Source organism: Ascidiella aspersa, chromosome 7, assembly GCF_963924565.1.
Source record: "Ascidiella aspersa chromosome 7, kaAscAspe10.2, whole genome shotgun sequence".
Lineage (NCBI taxonomy): Eukaryota > Metazoa > Chordata > Ascidiacea > Phlebobranchia > Ascidiidae > Ascidiella > Ascidiella aspersa.
In genome coordinates this window covers 6,270,207-6,289,409 of record NC_139453.1, presented here as the reverse complement: position 1 = coordinate 6,289,409, position 19,203 = coordinate 6,270,207, and the positions used below count along the sequence as shown (strand labels likewise).

Here is a 19,203-nt window from a genome sequence, read left to right as displayed (position 1 = left end):
TAAACAAGGTTTACTTTATTTGATGCGGGTCTTCACAAATACTGATTTGTAGGAGTATTTTGCTCATTTTAGCTATATTTAACAATTTTAAATCTGTGAGGATCTTTACATTTAAATCACCATACTTATAATATCGCAATCAAAAAAGTTTGAAGCATAATGGCCGGAGGTTTTAATTGGACGTACTAGAAATATCAAAGCCCATACAGAAATATACGTAACATTTTTTGTACGTTCGGATAACTCTTTATTTATTCAGGACATTATCATAAAAAGATAAAATAGAAAAAAGTTAACTGTTTTTATATAATAATCAATTTTCCAGGTTATTAACATTTTCTTTTTCCGCCAGCTGAAATTCCCTACCATCCCTTGAACGCGCCATTCAATCCCCGAAGCCAGCGAATTATCGATGGCGTGGAAGCCGTACCCCACTCCCACCCATGGCAGGTATGTGTTCAGGGCAGGGCTGCGGAGTCGGAGTCGGAGTCGGAGTCGGACTCGGGACTCGAGTAAGACCGCGTAAAACTACCCGAGTCCCGAGTCCGACGTGCGCATGCGCAGTACAATTTTTTTAACTGTTAAAGGCGACAAAATGTAAGTAGTACAACAACGCTCAGATATTTCAAATTCTTTAGGATTCCAATTTTTGCTCTAAAATAAGCTTCTTGATACAATTCTGTGTGTACAATTAAAGTTCCAATAATTAAAAAGGTGTTTTCAACCTTGTTGCACAGTTTAAGTGCTCTTTCAATCTTGTTTATTGTAACGTTACAGTTAACCACTCAGCAATAATACGAGCAAGGGTGCCGCGAACTATTTATAATTTCTGTAGCAACCAAAAAAGGTTTGGAAACACTGGGCTAGTTTGTCAGTGGAGAAGCCCCATTTCACCACAAACCCAAGCTTACTTTTTTCGACTTTTCTATATAAATTAATTTTGTTTTTCTTTAAACTGAAACACGTACTTTTTTGTTCTTTACCGCTAATTTTTTTGCTGGTTTAAATTTTGCAACAAAACGGAATCCTTGCTGCGTTATAAAAACTATATTAGTTCAAACGTATTGAAGATTTAGGTTGAAATACGTTTAATGTTGATTCAAGCAAGAATGCAGCAACTTTTGCTCGGGTTAAAAATTCAATTTAGAGCCGATTTCTTTTCTGGTATAAATCTAATACCGAAGGTGCCAATATTTTTTTGGTATGTTTTATCCCGCTTTGATACTCAGTGATGAGTTTCGAGGGATGTGTATACTCCAAATCAGTGTTGCAAGTATGCCTGAACGGTCCATAAAGTCATATAGGTAAAAAAATGTCCCCCTTTTTCACAAGGCCATGTCCCTTTTCACCAGTCCATCACCCCACCTCCTTGAATGTATTTAAACTATAGGATTTTAGTTGCATATTTGTGCAAATAATGCTAAAACGATAACTTGAGGTTTCCTATAAGGTTTCTTCCATTAGACGTCCCGTTATAGGGTAAGTTTTTGACACCATTCCTGAAAATTTTTATTCATTTCTTAAAAAAGGTCGTTCGGGTAGAAAATAAGTCAACTTAAACGCTATTTCTTAACCTATAACCCCTATTCAACACATGTGTATTGTGTAAGTCCAAACTTTGTTCTACAGATTTCCCTTCAGCGATCTGGCAGCCACTTCTGCGGTGGTTCGGTGATTTCTGCAAACTACGTCATGTCGGCCGCCCACTGCCTCGTCTACACTGGGTCGGTATATTGTAGTGTTGACATGACTTAAACTTAAGTCACACTCTTAAAATGATTTGACTCGACCTAGGTTACTCTTTTTTTTAAGCATTTGACCCGACTAAAGTTTTTTGATCTATTTGACTTGAGTTGAATTGAGTTGACTTAAGTATTTTGGGCAAATTGACTTCACTTGGCGTAGGTCGTTTTAGCAAAATGACTTCACTGTCATTTAGTCGTTAAAAATTCCTTGACTTGACTTAAGCCTTTTGAGCAAAATGACTTGACTTAGATGTTTTGGACAAATGACTTGACTTAACGTAAGTTTTTTAAGCAAATCTACTTGACTTTACATAAATTGTTTAAGCAAAATGACTTGACTTGACCTAAGTGTTTTGAGCAAAATGACTTGACTTGGCCTAAGTGTTTTGAGCAAAATGACTTGACTTGGCTTACGTATTTCGGACAAAGCTATTGTGTCCAGGGCTGCGGAGTCGGAGTCGGACTCGGAACTTGGGACTCGAGTAAGACCATGTAAAACTACCCGAGTCTTGAGTCCGACATGCGCATGCGCAGTACCAAATTTAAAAAACTGATAGTGCCGCCAACTGGAAATTGTAAAGGTGGAATAGCACTTTTTGCACTAAAAACAATTTGCGTAATTTTTCAGTAAATATTTTGCTTATAAACGGATAAGCTTACAAACTTTAATAGTCTACAGTTTTTATTTTTATTTGGAAGTTCCGAAAACAGTATTATGGGTTCGTCATTAACACGTTTGGTGCCTAAACGCAATTGTTAGACTGGCATGTTGTTTTGTTCCGTCAACTGTTAAGTTTGTAGTCTGCAGTGTCAGTTTGTTGTTAATTTCTCTTTGACAAATAATGAGTTGCTAGCCCTCGGTTGGATATCATTGCATTCAGGCTATATCCACTTGTGGCTGTGTCGTTGCGTGTTAATTCTCCTTGCGGCTGTAACCACCGTCGCAAGGCATTTCAATTCTTCTCGGGTTAACAAACCTGTCACAGAAGGGTCGCTTTCCAACATGTTTTATTTTGCTTTATAGCATCACAGTCAACTTGGGCGCCCACGAGTGGCGTTCCCCGGATCAATCGATTTTCGCTTCGAAGCAGACTCCTCACCCCCAGTACAACTCCAACACCCTCGATTACGACTTTGGCATCGTGCAGCTCTCATCTGCCGCAACATTCAACGAGAAGGTACTGCCATTTCAATCGCGACTACTTGACGAGATTTTTGTTGAAAAACTTGACGGTTTTGGGAAGAAAAATATGGGCAAACACCAAAAATCCAAATCAAACCTTTGTTAGCTTCAATGTTTTATGCAGTTAAAGCAGGATATTTTTGGTTTGGAAACCATGTTTTAATCCATTAAATTTTATTGCGACGTTTTAAATGTGGTTAGTGACAACGATAACAATTCTTACGTTTTGCTTCTTCACACAATTTTTCAAGGGGAGAAGTCCCAATGCGTTACACATGTATGCTGTTTAATCAAAAAGTTTTGCCAATTCAAACCAAACAATGCAATCTTTCGCGCTTTGAGCGATTAGGTTGGTTTTCAACTACATTTTGCGCGGGAGTTTGCATGGTAACAACAGGTGTTTTTCGGATTGATTGTTTAATGACGTCACGGTATCACCTAAGTTTGGTACCTTGTCGTTCCTGAAAATTTCATGCCTAACATTTAGCATTCTAATGTAATTAGTGTCGTTTTTTTCAAGTTTACTATACGATATTTAGGTCGGAGCCATTCCATTGGTCGATGCTGGTGTTGAATTTGCCGAAGGAACACCGGCGATCACTTCTGGATGGGGATACATCCAAAGATTCCCAAGTACGGTTAAAAAACGATGGAAATATGTCTTATATAGTAACAACATTAGCCCCCGACCATTTTTTATTCGGGCGGCCTAATCAAGGTGTTTTAGCGACAGATTCTCGCCCGATTAGGAAAATATTGCCTGCTTTTGCTCATTTTTATTTAAATTAGAGAAAAATTTGGGGCAAGTTACCCCATTTCTACCAAGAATTCACTGCCTATTGTTGGTTTTGTAAAGCCAAAAAATATAATAAGCAGAAAAAAGGCCCATTTAATTCAGTCGTTTTTGTTCGCTCACAGCTACAAGCGCACAAACGCACAAGGCTCAGAAAACAATTAAACGCACAAACACGTAGACATTCAGACGCCAAAAACAAAACATTTAAACTCACAAATGCACAAACACAAAAACATTCTAACGCACAAAAACATTCAAACGTACTAAATCACTAACATTTAAACGCACAAACAAACTAACATTAAACAAACACACACAAACATACACAAAAAATATTACTTGACAACATTCATATACAGGCTGTCCCAAAAAACGTGTACACAACAAAAACAATTGTAAAGTAGTGTTTAATTATTTTTTTATGTTATAAAAGTGTTAAAAAATCTGCAAGAATAATTTTTCTTGACCTAACACCGCTATGGTAATGTGGGGGCGCCCCATCTTGCTGAAAAAAATCTTGCTAAAGAAATAAACCAAAAAAATAAAAATAATCGAAAAAAAACAAAAAAATATACTTGCAAATATTTTTGCGTTTTAATAATAAAAAAATGTTGACCAAACAATAGGTTTACCATTATTTTTATTGTGTATACATTTTTCTGGGACTCTTAATTATTGCATGACAGCAATTAAACACAAGCGGGCAGTGATTTTGTCACACTAAAATCCTGAGCGGCGTGACATTTCCTTTTTCAGCCGTAATCCCCGAGAGGTTGCAGGAAGCCAACATTCCACTTCGTGACGCGTCCGTCTGCGAATCCTACTGGTCCGGATCACTGGCTTTCACCGACCGAATGCAGTGCGCGGCTGGCAACAGTGGCTCTTCCTCATGCATGGTAGCTACTTGTAAACAAGTCATTTTAAATTGACTTTAAGTCCCAGTCAAGTCATTTGAAAAATAACTTAAGTCCAAGAGAAGTCTTTTGCTAAAATTACAAGTCAAGTTCCTATTTGAGTCATCAGATGCCCAAGTCTCTAATCCCAGGCAAGTCATAAATAGAGAAAGACAACTTCAAGTAATTTCCTTTACATATTATTTTTAACGTTTAACTAAAGCTATTATAAGATAAATACATTTCGCTTCTAATAGCATCATCCGTATTTAAAAACACAACACTATATAAAGCAAGGTGTGTAGACAATGAGTTAACAAAAACTGAAACCAACCCGTTCACGGCAAGTGCTGACAAAAACTTACTTACTTTCTAGTTGTTTTTCTGGCTATAGTTGTTTTTCTAGCTTGCCTTGCTTGCATCATTGATAAACTGATCGGGTTAGTCTGTTGAAGGCTTCCGCAGTAAGCCTATGATACGTAAGCCGTAATCGTTGGTCAAAACCAGCTTCAGAAGGGCTAGATCACATACAGTATGTGTGTGTCTCTTTCACTGCTTATTGTGTATTCCCCTCTTTCACGTAGGGTGACTCCGGTGGTCCTCTGATCGTTGCTGACGCTTCCAGTCCAGTCGGCTACGTACTAATCGGAGCTGTGTCCTGGGGAAGCAGCACCTGCTCCACCAGCGCACCATCCGGATACGCCAAGCTCAGCGCAGTTCGTCCCTGGATTTCCAGCGAAACTGGAGGTCTCTAGATTCTGGGATCCATCGATATTCGCTTCTCTAATATCTCACGATTTTTGTGATTGGAAGCGAAATACAAATATATGAATTAACGGTCTGACAATGTGGTGGGCTTCTTAACAGTTGTCGTTGGCCCCGCTAGGGAGGTACAGAACAGCCTTTGAGGGGCAATTACGAGCAAAAAAGGTCCTAACATTTGTGTTGTGACTTTAGAGACCTCCATTGTAAAGGTGGCACAAAAAGTGTTGAGAATACATAAAGGGTTGACAACCTTTGACTTTTAGTGTATAATATGTGCCACGAATACTATTGTTTTTTGGAAGATATTTTTTGTCTATACAGTAGTTTTCTTCAAGTTGACTTTTAGCCTTTTTTCAAGTTTAAACGTGGAAAGTTAAAAATCAAGAAAAAAATCAGTGCAAATCAGTACACAGTCTAGAGACATCTGGATACGCTCAGTTCGTTCCTGGATCTCCAGCCAAACCGGAGGTCTCTATAGATTCTTGGATTCATCGATTTTTGCTTCTCGTATATCTCACGATTTGTGTTATTGGAAGCGAAATGGAAATATCTGAATTACCGATCTGACAAAATGTGAAGGGTTCTCAACGGTAACTATGATAATTTTGAGGTTGACAACTAAAAATACACTGCTCTAAGCAGGTTAGCGCGACACATTTCCTAAGGTTGTATGTAAAAGTTGTACGTTAACTGGCTTCTTCGATTTCTGCAGATTTGCAGGCAATAGGGTTGGATAAGCGTTTATCTGTAGGGAAAGAGATTACTTAGGAAGGGAAACAACTATTATTGCTAACTAGGTAAACACGCCAAGGTGGTACAGAGCAGTCTTTTGGTGGACGCGAGCAAATAATATCTAATTTTTGATGGTTAAACTCCAAATTATATCATGTACGTGTTTTGGTTTTAAAGGCTTTTCTTGTGACGCTTAGTGACGTTTTTGTTGAACGCGAGAAAGACGAAAACAGTTTTTTTCGAAAATTAATTTTGTATATAGTTTTTTTTTTCAGTTGACTTTTAGCTAAAGTTTTAAAATGTAAGGTTAAAAATCAAGTGGCAAATGTTCAGACTCGAAATTGTCAACATATCAAATATTTCGGGAAAGGTTTTGTCAAAATAATACATCTTAAACCACTTCGGCTTTATTGCTAAAATATCTACACTTTTGTGTATCTCAAACTTCCAAATTCGTTAACGTTGTCAATTTGACGTAGCCTACATCGATTTGTCCAGCCAAGGGGTTTGGGGTGCCATAAAATTATTTTAATGTAACGCCACGAAAGTAGGTCAAAACTTGAGTCAACCTGAAAGTCTGTTATGCCTAATTAGTTTGAGCCCGAATGCGTTTATTATAGTTGGGAATGATTAGAATAACGGTGTCCACGACACATTTACCGCATTTAACAAATCCACTGTGTCGTAAGCGAGTCATTTGTAAAATAACTTAAGTCCAAGCCAAGTGTTTTCAATAAATAAAAGGTCAATTCCCAGTCCAATGAAGTCATCAGTTATCCCAGCAAACAATTCAGCATTGGGAAAACGTTTTTCATTGTAGTAAGCCTATAAATATTAACGTACAGCAACCCTAATCGAGTATAAACTACGTCAAATTTGTACTGAATTTGCAAAATATAGCGTTTAATGCAGCGGTTTGCACACTAAGCAAATTTACTTTTCAAACAGGATTTTCTTTCGTTGGACGCAGTATGGTACCTACCGGTATTACGTATATGCTTGAATTTCGCGCAATTTGAACAAATGATGCTACGACGGAACCTTTACTTTGTTAGTGATTTACGGTCGATATATGGCTAACTAGTCAGAAAGCCTTCATCGGGGAATGACACACATGCCCAACAAGACGCAAAGTAAAATGACACAAAGAAAAACGGAGATAAAATGCGCGAAACAACGTTCAAAAATAAATAACGATAAGAGCCACAAAGCACAACTCATTTGTCATCTTTTAGCAACACACAACGTTGCAATTTGGTTTGATGTTAAATAACCCAATATATTTTTACCCATGCGCTATAACACGGTGGTCCAAACACAGGCCCGTGGGTCACATGTGGCCCGCGACATCCTTTTTCGTGGCCCACGAAGACTGTTGAATTGTTGTTATGAACTATTTGTAATACCTTTGAGGGTTCAAAGAAATGTGAGTGATCAACGAACAGTAAGCATACTGCAATTGTTTGGGTATAATCACATTTTACCATTAAATAAACCAGTTTCCTTTCGGTCATCAATTTGGATCCAGGGGGTGGTAAGAACGCCTAACTTTTGGTGTGTGTTGGACCGGTTTAAGAAATGCCGAAGTGCAATAAATAAATAAACGATAAAATTTCTTAATAAATAAATAAACGATAAAATATATCACGCTGCTGGAAAGTATAGTTTAAGCGGTTTTCATTGTGACTTTAGGCTACCGCTCTGACCCTTTCTAAGATGCAATTTTACCCAAATATATCTGGTTGATAAATTTTTGCGCAAAACGACAACGTCTTTGTAATTTGGCGATGGTGTAAACATCGCTCCAACATCGCTCTTAAAATTTTACTAAAATACGTACGGTTTCCGAGAACATTCCAAGCTTATAAAAGCAGTCTTTCAAATTAAAAAGTTTTGTGAAATACGCAATTTTTTCGCGCTTCGCGCGCACCAATTTTTCCAGTCTCAATAACACGCCATTTAATTTGCGCACATGTTCGACAATAGCAGCATATTTCTAGAGCGTACAAGTCTTTGACGATGTATTGTGACGTCATTTTTAATATTTCATGCCCCGATGGCCCGCAAAGAATATGCATGAAATATTGTGGCCCGCGATGCTGTCAACTCTCGACCACCCTGTACTATAACATGCGGCTTCAGCAAGCTTATACGATTCTGGTACCACGCGAATTAGCGATTAAATGGTCACAGCGCGTTTGCGCCTTTACTTTAGTGATCTGTTTCAGACACATACACTGTTTTATAGGTTATATGTTAATTTTTGCATTTTACACTGCTTTACCCAAATGCAAAAAATAATGGGAATTTAAGGAGACAAAGAATTATATCGTAGGGCATTCCACTAATGCCGCTTTCACACAGGCTGTAATGTGTTACTATGACTGGGAAAAGCATTCAATGACCCAATTTGAGATACACTTAGCGTTAAACAGAATAGGGACGGACAGCGCCTTTGCTTTTTACAGTCTGGACCTAAAGCCTCGATCCCCACGTAAAGCATAAAAACATATTACATGATTTGAAATTTCCATTTTGTGGTAGTGCAATTTAAAAAAATATCTTCGCATTATTTATGCCTCGGACTAAAATCTTACGCTTTCCGTATCATAATGTTTGGTTATATGCTGATTGCCACATTCATTAATCATGGGCTATAACACGAGCCTTTGCAACATGTTAAAACGTTATGAAAATAGTGATGAAGAGCCCACAGCATGATGGATTGAGTCGATTTGTATAACCAGAGGACAAAATCCAGGTAGACTTTGTACATTATCGTGGTTATTGTATGTGTAATTATTTCTTACCCGTTAGAACTGGCAAATATACTGTATGGGAGAATGACGGTTATAGCAAAAATACAGAATATGTGCATTTGAGGAAAGAACGGCGTTTATTATAGTCATTTCTACCCATTTGGAATCTGCCTCTCTTTGCGGTTAGCACAGCATAAATGTGGATTTGTGCGGTTGCAGAGCGGAAATGTGTCCCTTGGTGACCGGTTGGCCCCCTGGTAACCTATAGATGAACAATTGTACGGGTCCTAAGAAAAACTGTGCGGTTTTTATTTTTCCTTTTGCGGGTATTTTTGGTATTAAAAAAATAATTACAGTTGCAGACAGGAGCGACTATTTAAAAAAAAATAAAAATATGTCTGACAGGCTATATATATAAAGTAGCAAGTTGAGGTTCTAATTGTTTTGATTTGGAAGGATATTTTAAAGTGGGTTTCATGATAGAATTACCTTTGGAATTCTGTTTCGTTATATAATCATGTTTTATGACTTGACAACCATTTAATTTGCCAACTAAGTTTTGAAAGAAGAGAAGGGCCGTTTACCCACTTTTATTTGAGTAGTGCAATATTTTGACATTTTTAGATTAATGTTTGCGGAGTCTGATGTATTTGGAAATTTTTCAAGGATGTGTTAATAATCTTTAAAGGTAAAAGAAAAAGTAAAATATTCACAAAACAAGATAAAATTTAAATGAATATATATACAGAGTAATATTGTTGTAGCTATGGTTTTGTGTTGGGAGGTTATTTTACCTATTATATCACTTTAGTGCAACAATTTCAGTGAAGTTTAGTTTGTTTTACATGAATTTAAGTGACTAATTGAAGTGTTTAATATTGAATTAGTTATTTTTTTTTCAGTTTAGTCATTTTGCCAATTATTTAATTTAGCAACTCGTTTACAAATAAGATAAGAGACGGTTACCGACTGTTTAATTTAGTGCTAGGTTTAGATTAACAAAATGTTTCATTTATTTACTTTTCAAATAGCTTTTTTTAACAATATTTAATCGGTTTGTTACGAGAAGTTACGCGGCACATAATTCAGAGATAGTCTTATGGAAATTCCTTAATATTATACGCCGATTAAATCCCTATATTTGCACATAGTTTAAAACAAAATATTGAACACTATAAGTTGGTAAAATGCAGTTGGGAATGTTTACTTGTGTTTGTGCGTTTCTCGCCTTGTGCATTGGAGCAAACGCTAGATGCGCCCAAGACCAGTTCGAATGTAGCCGGTCAGGTGTGAAGTGTATCAACCAATCTGAAGTTTGCGACGGGTGGGGACATTGTTTGTTGAGTGAGGATGAGATGAACTGTACAACTTGCAATGGAGATGCGAAGATGTGTGATGATGGGAGCAAGTGTGTTCGCGCAAGTCGGTGATGCGATTGGCTGTTGGATTGTGACGATAAGAGTGATGAGATGAACTGCGGCAGTTGTGAAAGTGGTTTGGTACATTGCAACGATAGGCATCAGTGTGTTAGCAAGGAATACATATGTAACGGTGGTCGGCCTCGTTGTTTGGATGGCAGCGACGAATGGTACCGCAGAGCTTGCCAGCAACAAGTGGCTGACAGTAGGATCCAGTGCGTCGGACGGAAGGAGCCTTGCGATGATCGGAGTTTGCTGGTTGGCGGTAAATGGGTTAAAGTAATACATTGTTCAAACGAGGCAAGCAAAATCAAGTTTGAAGCTATCCACCACAACACGATTTGCCGCCAACTTATGGGGCCGTGTGAAGGGCGGAGAGACAGGGTTTGTAATGGACAGTGGGTTTGTGAGGAGGAAACGCACACAAGTTTGTCACGATGCAGTAATGGCAATCTCATTTCCACCCAGGAATATTGCGACAACCAACACATTCGTTGCAATGATGATGAACTCAAAACCGGGCTGGGTTTCAAATGCTCAGGAAAAAGCTTAACAGGAATTTGTGTTTTACCCCAGATAAACATCTACGACGATGAATCTCAATGCGCTGATATGTCAGATACATGTTTTGTTAATGGACAATTTGTTTGCTTCTTGTGTTTAGACAAACGGCTGGTTGTTTCTCAACAGCAAGTTTGCAACGGGGTTCCAGACTGCTATGATCTTTCCGATGAATGTTTGTGCGACGATCAAACGGTTTGTCATGATATCTTGGGCGACGCTAGACACACTTGCCCTCCCAACCAAATGCATTGTCGCAATGCAACGGACTGCATGGATATGGACAAAGTGCTTTGCAACCCAGAATTCAGTTGTGTGGGAGAATCCAACACGAAATATTGTGGACTAGCTCAGAATGAAATTAAAGTAGATTACATTTATTGTCGACTTAGCTTTTTTGTTTACCCCGCACGTGTCACTAAATGCGACGGCATACCTGAATGTTACGACATGAAAGACAATGCAATGGTTTTGAGCCTCGACCTAAGTTCTGCGATGTGGATTGCATGCGTACGCGTGCCTTGTTTGGAGATACGTGTAAAGGGGTAAATAATACAATATGGTGCGATGAACGTAGATTGTGCCCCAAGCGTCACGATTGCGTTAGTGGAACGCTCACTAGCATCGACGTCAACAACGTTTGTAACGGAATAATAGACTGTGACGACGGATCCGACGAGGATACGACGCGATGCAGCGAAACAAGGTTTTACTGTCGAAATGGAAAGCCCCTGTCGGTCGACATAAACTTGGTTGAAGATGGATTCCCTCAGTGTTCGGACGGAAGTGATGAATGCCCGCCCATAAGTAAGCGAAGTTCCACTTTCTCAAATCAAAAGGAAATGATCGCCAACCCTGTTTACAGAGCCTTCTTTTGGTTAATGGGGCTTGCGGCTTGCGGCTGGCATCGGCAATTTAGCGGTTATCTTTATTACTATCAGGGACATTTTAAATATGAAAAACGAAGATAATTTTACAAAAAACACATACATATATTTGCTTAGTTTAGCATCTGCTGATTTCCTCATGGGGATTTATCTTATTGCAATAGGCATAAAGGGTTTACAGTTTTCGGGGGATTATTGCTCGTTTGACACACTTTGGCGTACTAGTAGCACTTGCTCTATTCTTGGGGTATTGTGTGTTGTAGCTACCATGGCCTCTTTGGGTACTATGGCTGTCATCACAGCGTTTAGACTTGCGACAGTTTGCAAACCATTTATAACTAGAACCATGGAGTTAAAGGGGATTTACATTTCATGTGCATGTGTTTGGCTGTTTGCATTTTTATTTTCACTTTTGCCTTTGTTTGATTACAGTTCAGGATATTTTGTTTCTCATGTTTGGTTTTCAAGTAGATTTTTTAAAACTGATCAAGTCATTAAACAAAGAATGGTGCAATTAGCCAATAGAATAAAACCACATAACATGACGTTACTTCATTGGCATCACGTCACTCATCTAATTAGCAAAACTTTCCCCAATCAGCTGATAAAAGGAATATTTGGTTATTATGGTGAAACTAGTGTTTGCATGCCCAGACTGTTCGCCTCTGCAAATGACGCTTCTTGGCAATATTCTGTGTTTCTTATCACACTCAATTTTCTTCTGTTCATTTTCATGCTTGTGGCTTACATACTTATTTACATAAAAAGTAATAAAATGGCCAAATCTAGAAACAAGCAACCCAACAGCGAAATGCAAAAACGTATTCCTCGCTTGCTTATTACTGACTTCTGTTGCTGGATCCCAATGTGTGTGCTTGCTTACTTGGCTGTTTCTGGTGTTCCACTCCCCAATGATGTTTATCTTATTAGTGCTGGTATTTTGCTTCCCATTAACAGTGCATTGAACCCCTTGCTTTACTCCACATTGATAGACAGATGCACTGTTCGATTGGAGAAACTAAAAAAACATAAAATTCCTGCCTTTAGCAGAAATAAAGGGTATGTCATAACAGAAAGTCAACTTTAAGTCCAGAATACAAAATATTTAGTAATTATGGGTTATTTCAATACCTTCTGATTAAGGGAAACCATATAAACACACAAAAGTTGACTAAATTACCCCTCACAAACTTTTAAATACTGCAAAGTCTTCATTCTAATATATGGCATATAATGTATATTCACCAACGTTTTATGTTTCTGTCTATCAGTGAGCTTGCAAATATTGTCGTTTAAAATGTACTATATTTTATTGCCTTTAATTTCATTCAATACGTGTGATGTGTGCATTTTAACAACATAACCATATACCATTTTAAAATCTGGTGATTATTTTCACACAAGCCCATAGAAGATAGGATTCACAAAATAAAACTGTTTTTTTATTAAATAGCTGAAATGGCTGCGTGCCTTTTGTTAGGGATAGAAAAAATACATTAAAGCTGTTGTTTACTGATTGTTTTATCACAGCAGAGTTGATAAACAGCCTTTGTTGTAGGATGAGAGTAAAACGTATCCAGTGTGCGCTATTGTATTGAACGCTGAGACATAACGCGAGCCTAATAGAGACTGGAAAAGTGTTTTGCCAGTACTTAAAACAGAGCCGTTCCTTTACACCAGTGATTCTCAATCTTTTATGGCACCCCTCAGAAATAACAAATGGATTGCGGCACCCCTACAAGATTTTTTTTATTAGGTTATTCCAGCGCTTTTCAACCGGTGCACCGCGGCGCACTGGTGCGCCATGGAAGGCTGCTATGTGCACCGCGAGCAAAAGGATAAAATAATATAATAAATAAAACAAGCTGAAACACTTTAGAAAATAAGTATCTCCCGCGGACAATAAAATATAAAAGAAAGATTCTTGTCTTCGTATCCAAAGATCTTAAGACTGTTTATTTATTAAAACAGATAAAACATAAAATAATTTCTTAAAATCTTACAGAAATATATATATTACGCCTATAAGGCATCATCAGTTTCTGTACAAAAAACAAACATGTAAAAATGCCAATATGGGTGGTTAAAAAGTAAAATATATAAAATTCAAAATAGTAGCGTATAGGTCTAAAATCATAAAACACCTGCAGATGTCAGATGCAAAAGCAACAACTAGCAAATGGAATCAAACGACAACGTGACAAAACGGAAAGGAAGAGAAAAGCACGCAACTGATAAGCATGTTATCAAACGGTGTCGCAGAGCTATCATGAATGACAAGAAATAAAACGGGACAAAAACAAGCCCTGGGCAAAAAATTACCTTACGCGTGGTAGTATCATTTTTTGGATATTTATTTCAGCTTTGGTTTTATTAAGCCATTTATCTTCAAAAATATCCAAAAGACTGACTGGCGGCATTTGTACAAATACAGCAGAAAAACATTGGTGTAATGACATAAATAAAACATGTATTTTTACTTTCCTATTAAGCTTAGCTCATCGATTCCGCAGTACTTTGAAGTAAAAAAACAAGAAGACCTACAAAACAACAAAACTAAATCAGATAATGTATAATACCATAGTACTAAGACCACCGACATCATAACGCTAAATTCGCAGTAATAAGCACGACAGAATAAGATCTAAAATAGTCTAGATAAGACCTAAACATGTCGAATTAAGCCTCAAATTGATCGGAATAGGACTTAAATGGGCAAAATTACGACTAAGACTGTCTGGAAATTTGGGATGATTGGGGACACATGTTTGGCATCGGCTGTTTGCTGTCGACATTTGGGCGCCGCTGTTTTGGCCCCGGATTATTTGCCCCTGTTTAGGCTTATGGGCGGGTAGTTGGGTGTGTTAGCAATTGGGTTAGAATTGAAAATATTCGGGGAGTTAGTGATAGTTATGGATGGCGCTCGCAATTTGCTGCCGCGACGTTTTTAAACGTCTCTAGGTGCGCCTCCAAGTCAAAAAGGTTAAGAAACACTGGGTGATTCACTAGATCAGGAGTTCTTAACCTTTTTTGTATGTTTACCCTTATAACAAAGATGAATATCAGATTTACCCCCAATATATAAAATGGTGCTCATTTATTTAAAAACGAAAGTAACAAATTACATCAGTTATATTCAACGTGACGGCTCCCATCGCTTTTTGGCAACGAGTTGCTCAATGTCTGGTAAAGTAGTTTAATATTGCACAACGATATTCAGATTCAACATGAAGTCGGTTTCGTGATTTTATAGTAAGAAATGGTAAGTTGGAGAAAACGAAACCAGAAAGTTCAGAGCTTGAATACCTATCCTTGGATTTACCCCTAATAGGAAGAAATTTACCCCAGGTTAAGAAAGGTTGAAATAGATAATGTCAAAATAAACTGAGCTGGAACAACACACATCAACTCTACACAATCTAGGAAGTTATAAATGAATTTATTCCACTCTAATTTTTACAAAACAAGTTGTAAGAGTTGAGCAAAAATCAGATTCTTAAAGATTCTCAAATATCTCTCGGCACCCTTGAGCATTAGAAATGGCACCCAGGGTGTCGCAGGACCCCGGTGGAGAACCAGTGCTTTACACTTTTACAGATACTATTATTGAAAGGCTTTACAATCAAATCGATTTTAAAATAGGTTACGAAAAAATATACTATTTACATTGAAATACTAGGTTGGCAATAAAAAGTAATTTTAAAAGTAAATGCAACCTGTTTTGGAAAAAAGCATTTATTTAATTTTACCTAGATTAGTATTATTACATGTGAACGTATCGAAACAGTTTTTTTTATATAAGAGCGCAATGCATGAACCAGGTGTTCTTAAACTTTTTTAGCGCGGAAAACTTCGTAGGAACCAGGAATGGCATGAAACTTTTAGAGTTGACGTCAACAAAGAAAGACATAAAAACCTTATGTTTCAACAAACGTGAAACTTTAATGAATAAATAAATAAAATCAAAAGGCACCAAAGCCCCGTTTTTTAAATTAATTTATTTTCTTAAAGAATTAATTCCATTTTTCAAATAATACACCAAGAAATCAATCAGGCCTTTCATGGATTTATTCCCCCCATTAAAACTACTACAATTTAAACGCATCCTATTTTGGTACAAGAAGGAATGTTCAAAGTAAAATCCTGGAATGATAGGTTTCGAATCTAGAATAACCGGAATATTGAACTGGAATCCTAGTATATTTTATGTATTAATTAAAATACAACTTTAGATTACAAAACAGCAATTAATCGCAACTTTATCTGTTAACATTACTGTATTGCAATCAAATTATAATTACAAATAATCAACATTCTTTACAACTGCCATTTGATCCAGTTGTTTAAATTGTTTTCCATAACTGTAATAAAATTATAAAAACACCACGTTGCTTCCAAATCTGATTGGCAAAATATCCGAAATTTTTGTTCCTGTTTTTAGTAAGTGCAATGCAACACAATGAACTCTTAACAGAATCAAATTGTTTTATAAGACATTGTTGTGTTTTAGCTTTACTTTTCAGGGTTGTGCCTGAGCAAAAAATTACACTCGCCAGCCGGACGAAATAACACTCGCCAAAAATGTTGGCACGCCGCCGCAAATTTACGTCCTATATAGCGCGGTGATTTCTTGAGTTATCGTTAAACCTGGCGAGAACAACTGGGTTAAACTTTTAAAATTAACAATGATCAAAGTAAACAATCAACCTTATAACTATCATTTTTTTAACTAAAATGGCATTTTGATCTAAAAATATATATTTTTTGACAAAATTTTGACCTATTAAAAATACATTGATTTAAACAAGATATTGGTTTTTAGAGTAGTGCATTAGTGTCTTGGCGTCTTCAACCACGCGTTTGTCATGTTTTATTGACTACCGGTCGAACACAAAACAGTTATTTTTTCAGGGTTATGCAAAACTCATGAAAATGACACGCTCGGTATTTTAGAATGTTTTGTAAACAGTTGGAATACAATCTAAAAATAATTCTACAAAATTAACAAAGACCTATAGTTATCGAAATAGGAAATAGGATAATTGCAAATCACAAGCAAAAAAAGACAGCAAATACTGTTCAAAACATCTGTTTAAATCACAGATAAAAACTATATAATATTAAAAAGAAGTTTGCCCTACTCATAACTATGTGCCACTGCACCAATGACTTTTTTGATTGTTTGCCGAAAAGTTTTTTTTTAAAAGGGGACAACGAGTTTTTATTACGATCAATGCTTCAAACGTGACATTTCATTAACCTTAATAGCGGGCGAGTGCAAAGTCCCAACCCTGCTTTACTAAAATATGATCCGTTAAACGGGCGGTAAAACATTATGCCGCCAAAAATACAAAGGTAATACTGCCAGTTAATGCACTACTACTACTCGACACACCTTGTTGAATATTGGCCCAAATTGCCTTGTGTAATCCGTTGTGCACTTTAAGTCACTGTTTTCAAATGACTTGACTTAAGGCGTTTGATCAAAAAGACTTGACTTGACTAAAGTATTTTTGACAAATAACTTGACTTTCACTTTTTCGAATAAGTTAAGTGTCTTTCATTGAAATTTATCCCAAGTTTTGCACATTAAGCACTGCTATTGTTGTATATTGCGCTCGAGTTAATGTTCTCTTAATGACTTTTTCAGGTTCCGTTTTGTCCCGCTTTTTAGGGTCCGTTTTGTCCACTACTGTTTAATAAAAGTAGTTATTTAAAGGTTATTTACCAAGGTTTACAACGTTAAATAGGATAATTAGTAGAACGTTATACAAGAATGACTTTATTTTGTGCATTTATAAGTTACATGCAAAAGTTTATATAACGGTATATTTAAAAAACCTCGCTGAAAGGGTACGGTTTTTAAACGTCATTAACGATTGAAATAAACCTAGCTTTTAAATGTAGTAAATAAAGATTAACAACGTTATTTTAAAACTTTAAATTCTTACCATAAACGTTAAGTAGGGTCACGCATAGCATGTTACGTTTTTAAAACGGTATATCAAAGAAAATAAAAACTACCGTTTTTGTGTTGCTTTATAGCGTTGACATAACGGTATTAAATTCGCATCATCAACGTAGGCTATTTGTTACGTGTTTATTAACACTTAACACACCCAAAATAGTTAATTGCCATAAGCCAAATCTTAGAGTTCATATTAATATTAAGTTATCTTACGAATTTTTAAATAGGGCTTTAGATTACGCGTTTCAGCTTTCGTTTGCCAAATATGTTCTTCAGTTACATAATATCATATTTGATGATGTAAAGTTTTCCGTATTGTTGTGTGTAAAATTCCTAAGTTTTTCTGCTTTAGTTCGCCTCGTTTCAAACTTGACATGTAACCTTTAATCTCGTAATCTATAACTGTCAGTCTTGTGGGCGATGTTTTCACGTTCTGCAAAACAAGCCACTTGTTTTGCTGGCCTCTTACTCCCACTGCAATTTGGCCTTAGAATGGCCGCTGTAATGCCTAATTTTTTTTCTTCCTACGTATTGGCTATATACATGTCTTTTTTTAGCGGCTTTGGGCTTTCTCTCGAGAAGTCTTTTGCGCAGTCTTAACCCTATTATTAAATACTTTTAAAATGTACGAGTTTTAACGTTATGAAAAAATGTGAAAAACTACTTGCATTCAAATGTTGTCAACATAAAACTAACGCCATAGAAAACGCAACGTCAACGTATGAAAAATGGTTTACGATTGCTTGTTTCAAAGTTACATAAACGTTAATAGGTCTACGTCATTTTGAAACTTCATGGTTACGTTATAGTAACGTTTGAACATTAGTTCCTATATTACACAACGTTGAAATAAACACAAGGTAAAAAATGTACGCTGTTGTATTTCGACGTATTAGCATTTTACAACCAATTAGTAACGTTGTAAAATGGTTGTATAACGTTTTGTGTTGGCCTGCAAGTCAAGTCGTTATAAGAGCAAGTTATCTCCAAGTAAAATCAATGGTATCAAAATAAAATGACAAACGTTTAAAATTGGTAAACTCGTCCGATTTGGAGCAATAGGTCGAATAAAAAACAAAATGGGTATAAATAACTCAATTTTATGACAAAATGTTAATTAAAAACACCTTTTGAATCCAAGTCTTTTGATTAATTGACTTATAGTTAAGCCAAGTCTTTTGTCCAAACGTATTTAGTCAAGTCAAGTCATTTCACCAAACTGACTTAAGTGAAGTCAAGTAATTTAAAATAGTGACTCGAGAGAACTTAAATCAATTCGGTCATTACAACACTGCAAATCAATAGACCGAAATATGATTAGGCCTGTAGACTGTGTACCTCTACCTTGCGGTAACTTTATCTACCAAACGATATATCTGAAATATTCAATTTATTGCCGTTTCTCGAGTCTGCCCATATGTTCTGTAGGCTATCTACTGTCTTAGTATCTACTGAGACCGTCCTGTCACTCGACCAGGCCAGAACAGCCACTTCTT

At 36.7% G+C, this 19,203-nt stretch overlaps 1 protein-coding gene across 1 annotated transcript; it reads left to right on the top strand.

The window, feature by feature from the left end:
• Positions 1-159: 159 nt before the first annotated feature.
• LOC146137442 (chymotrypsinogen A-like) lies at positions 160-5,372 on the top strand. The gene is made up of 7 exons (XM_083394341.1): positions 160-169; positions 353-450; positions 1,630-1,724; positions 2,770-2,923; positions 3,468-3,561; positions 4,481-4,620; positions 5,202-5,372. The coding sequence occupies exons 1-7, from the start codon at positions 160-162 to the stop codon at positions 5,370-5,372; spliced, it is 762 nt and encodes a 253-aa protein (XP_083250467.1).
• The last annotated feature ends 13,831 nt before the right edge of the window (positions 5,373-19,203 follow it).

What these genes read in the sequence shown, in the direction of transcription:
- LOC146137442 (XM_083394341.1), top strand. An exon ending in CACTGCCTCGTCTACACTGG is followed by an intron (nt 1,725 to 2,769) that starts GTCGGTATATTG and finishes TTTGCTTTATAG; the next exon opens with CATCACAGTCAACTTGGGCG. An exon ending in GTGGCTCTTCCTCATGCATG is followed by an intron (nt 4,621 to 5,201) that starts GTAGCTACTTGT and finishes TCTTTCACGTAG; the next exon opens with GGTGACTCCGGTGGTCCTCT.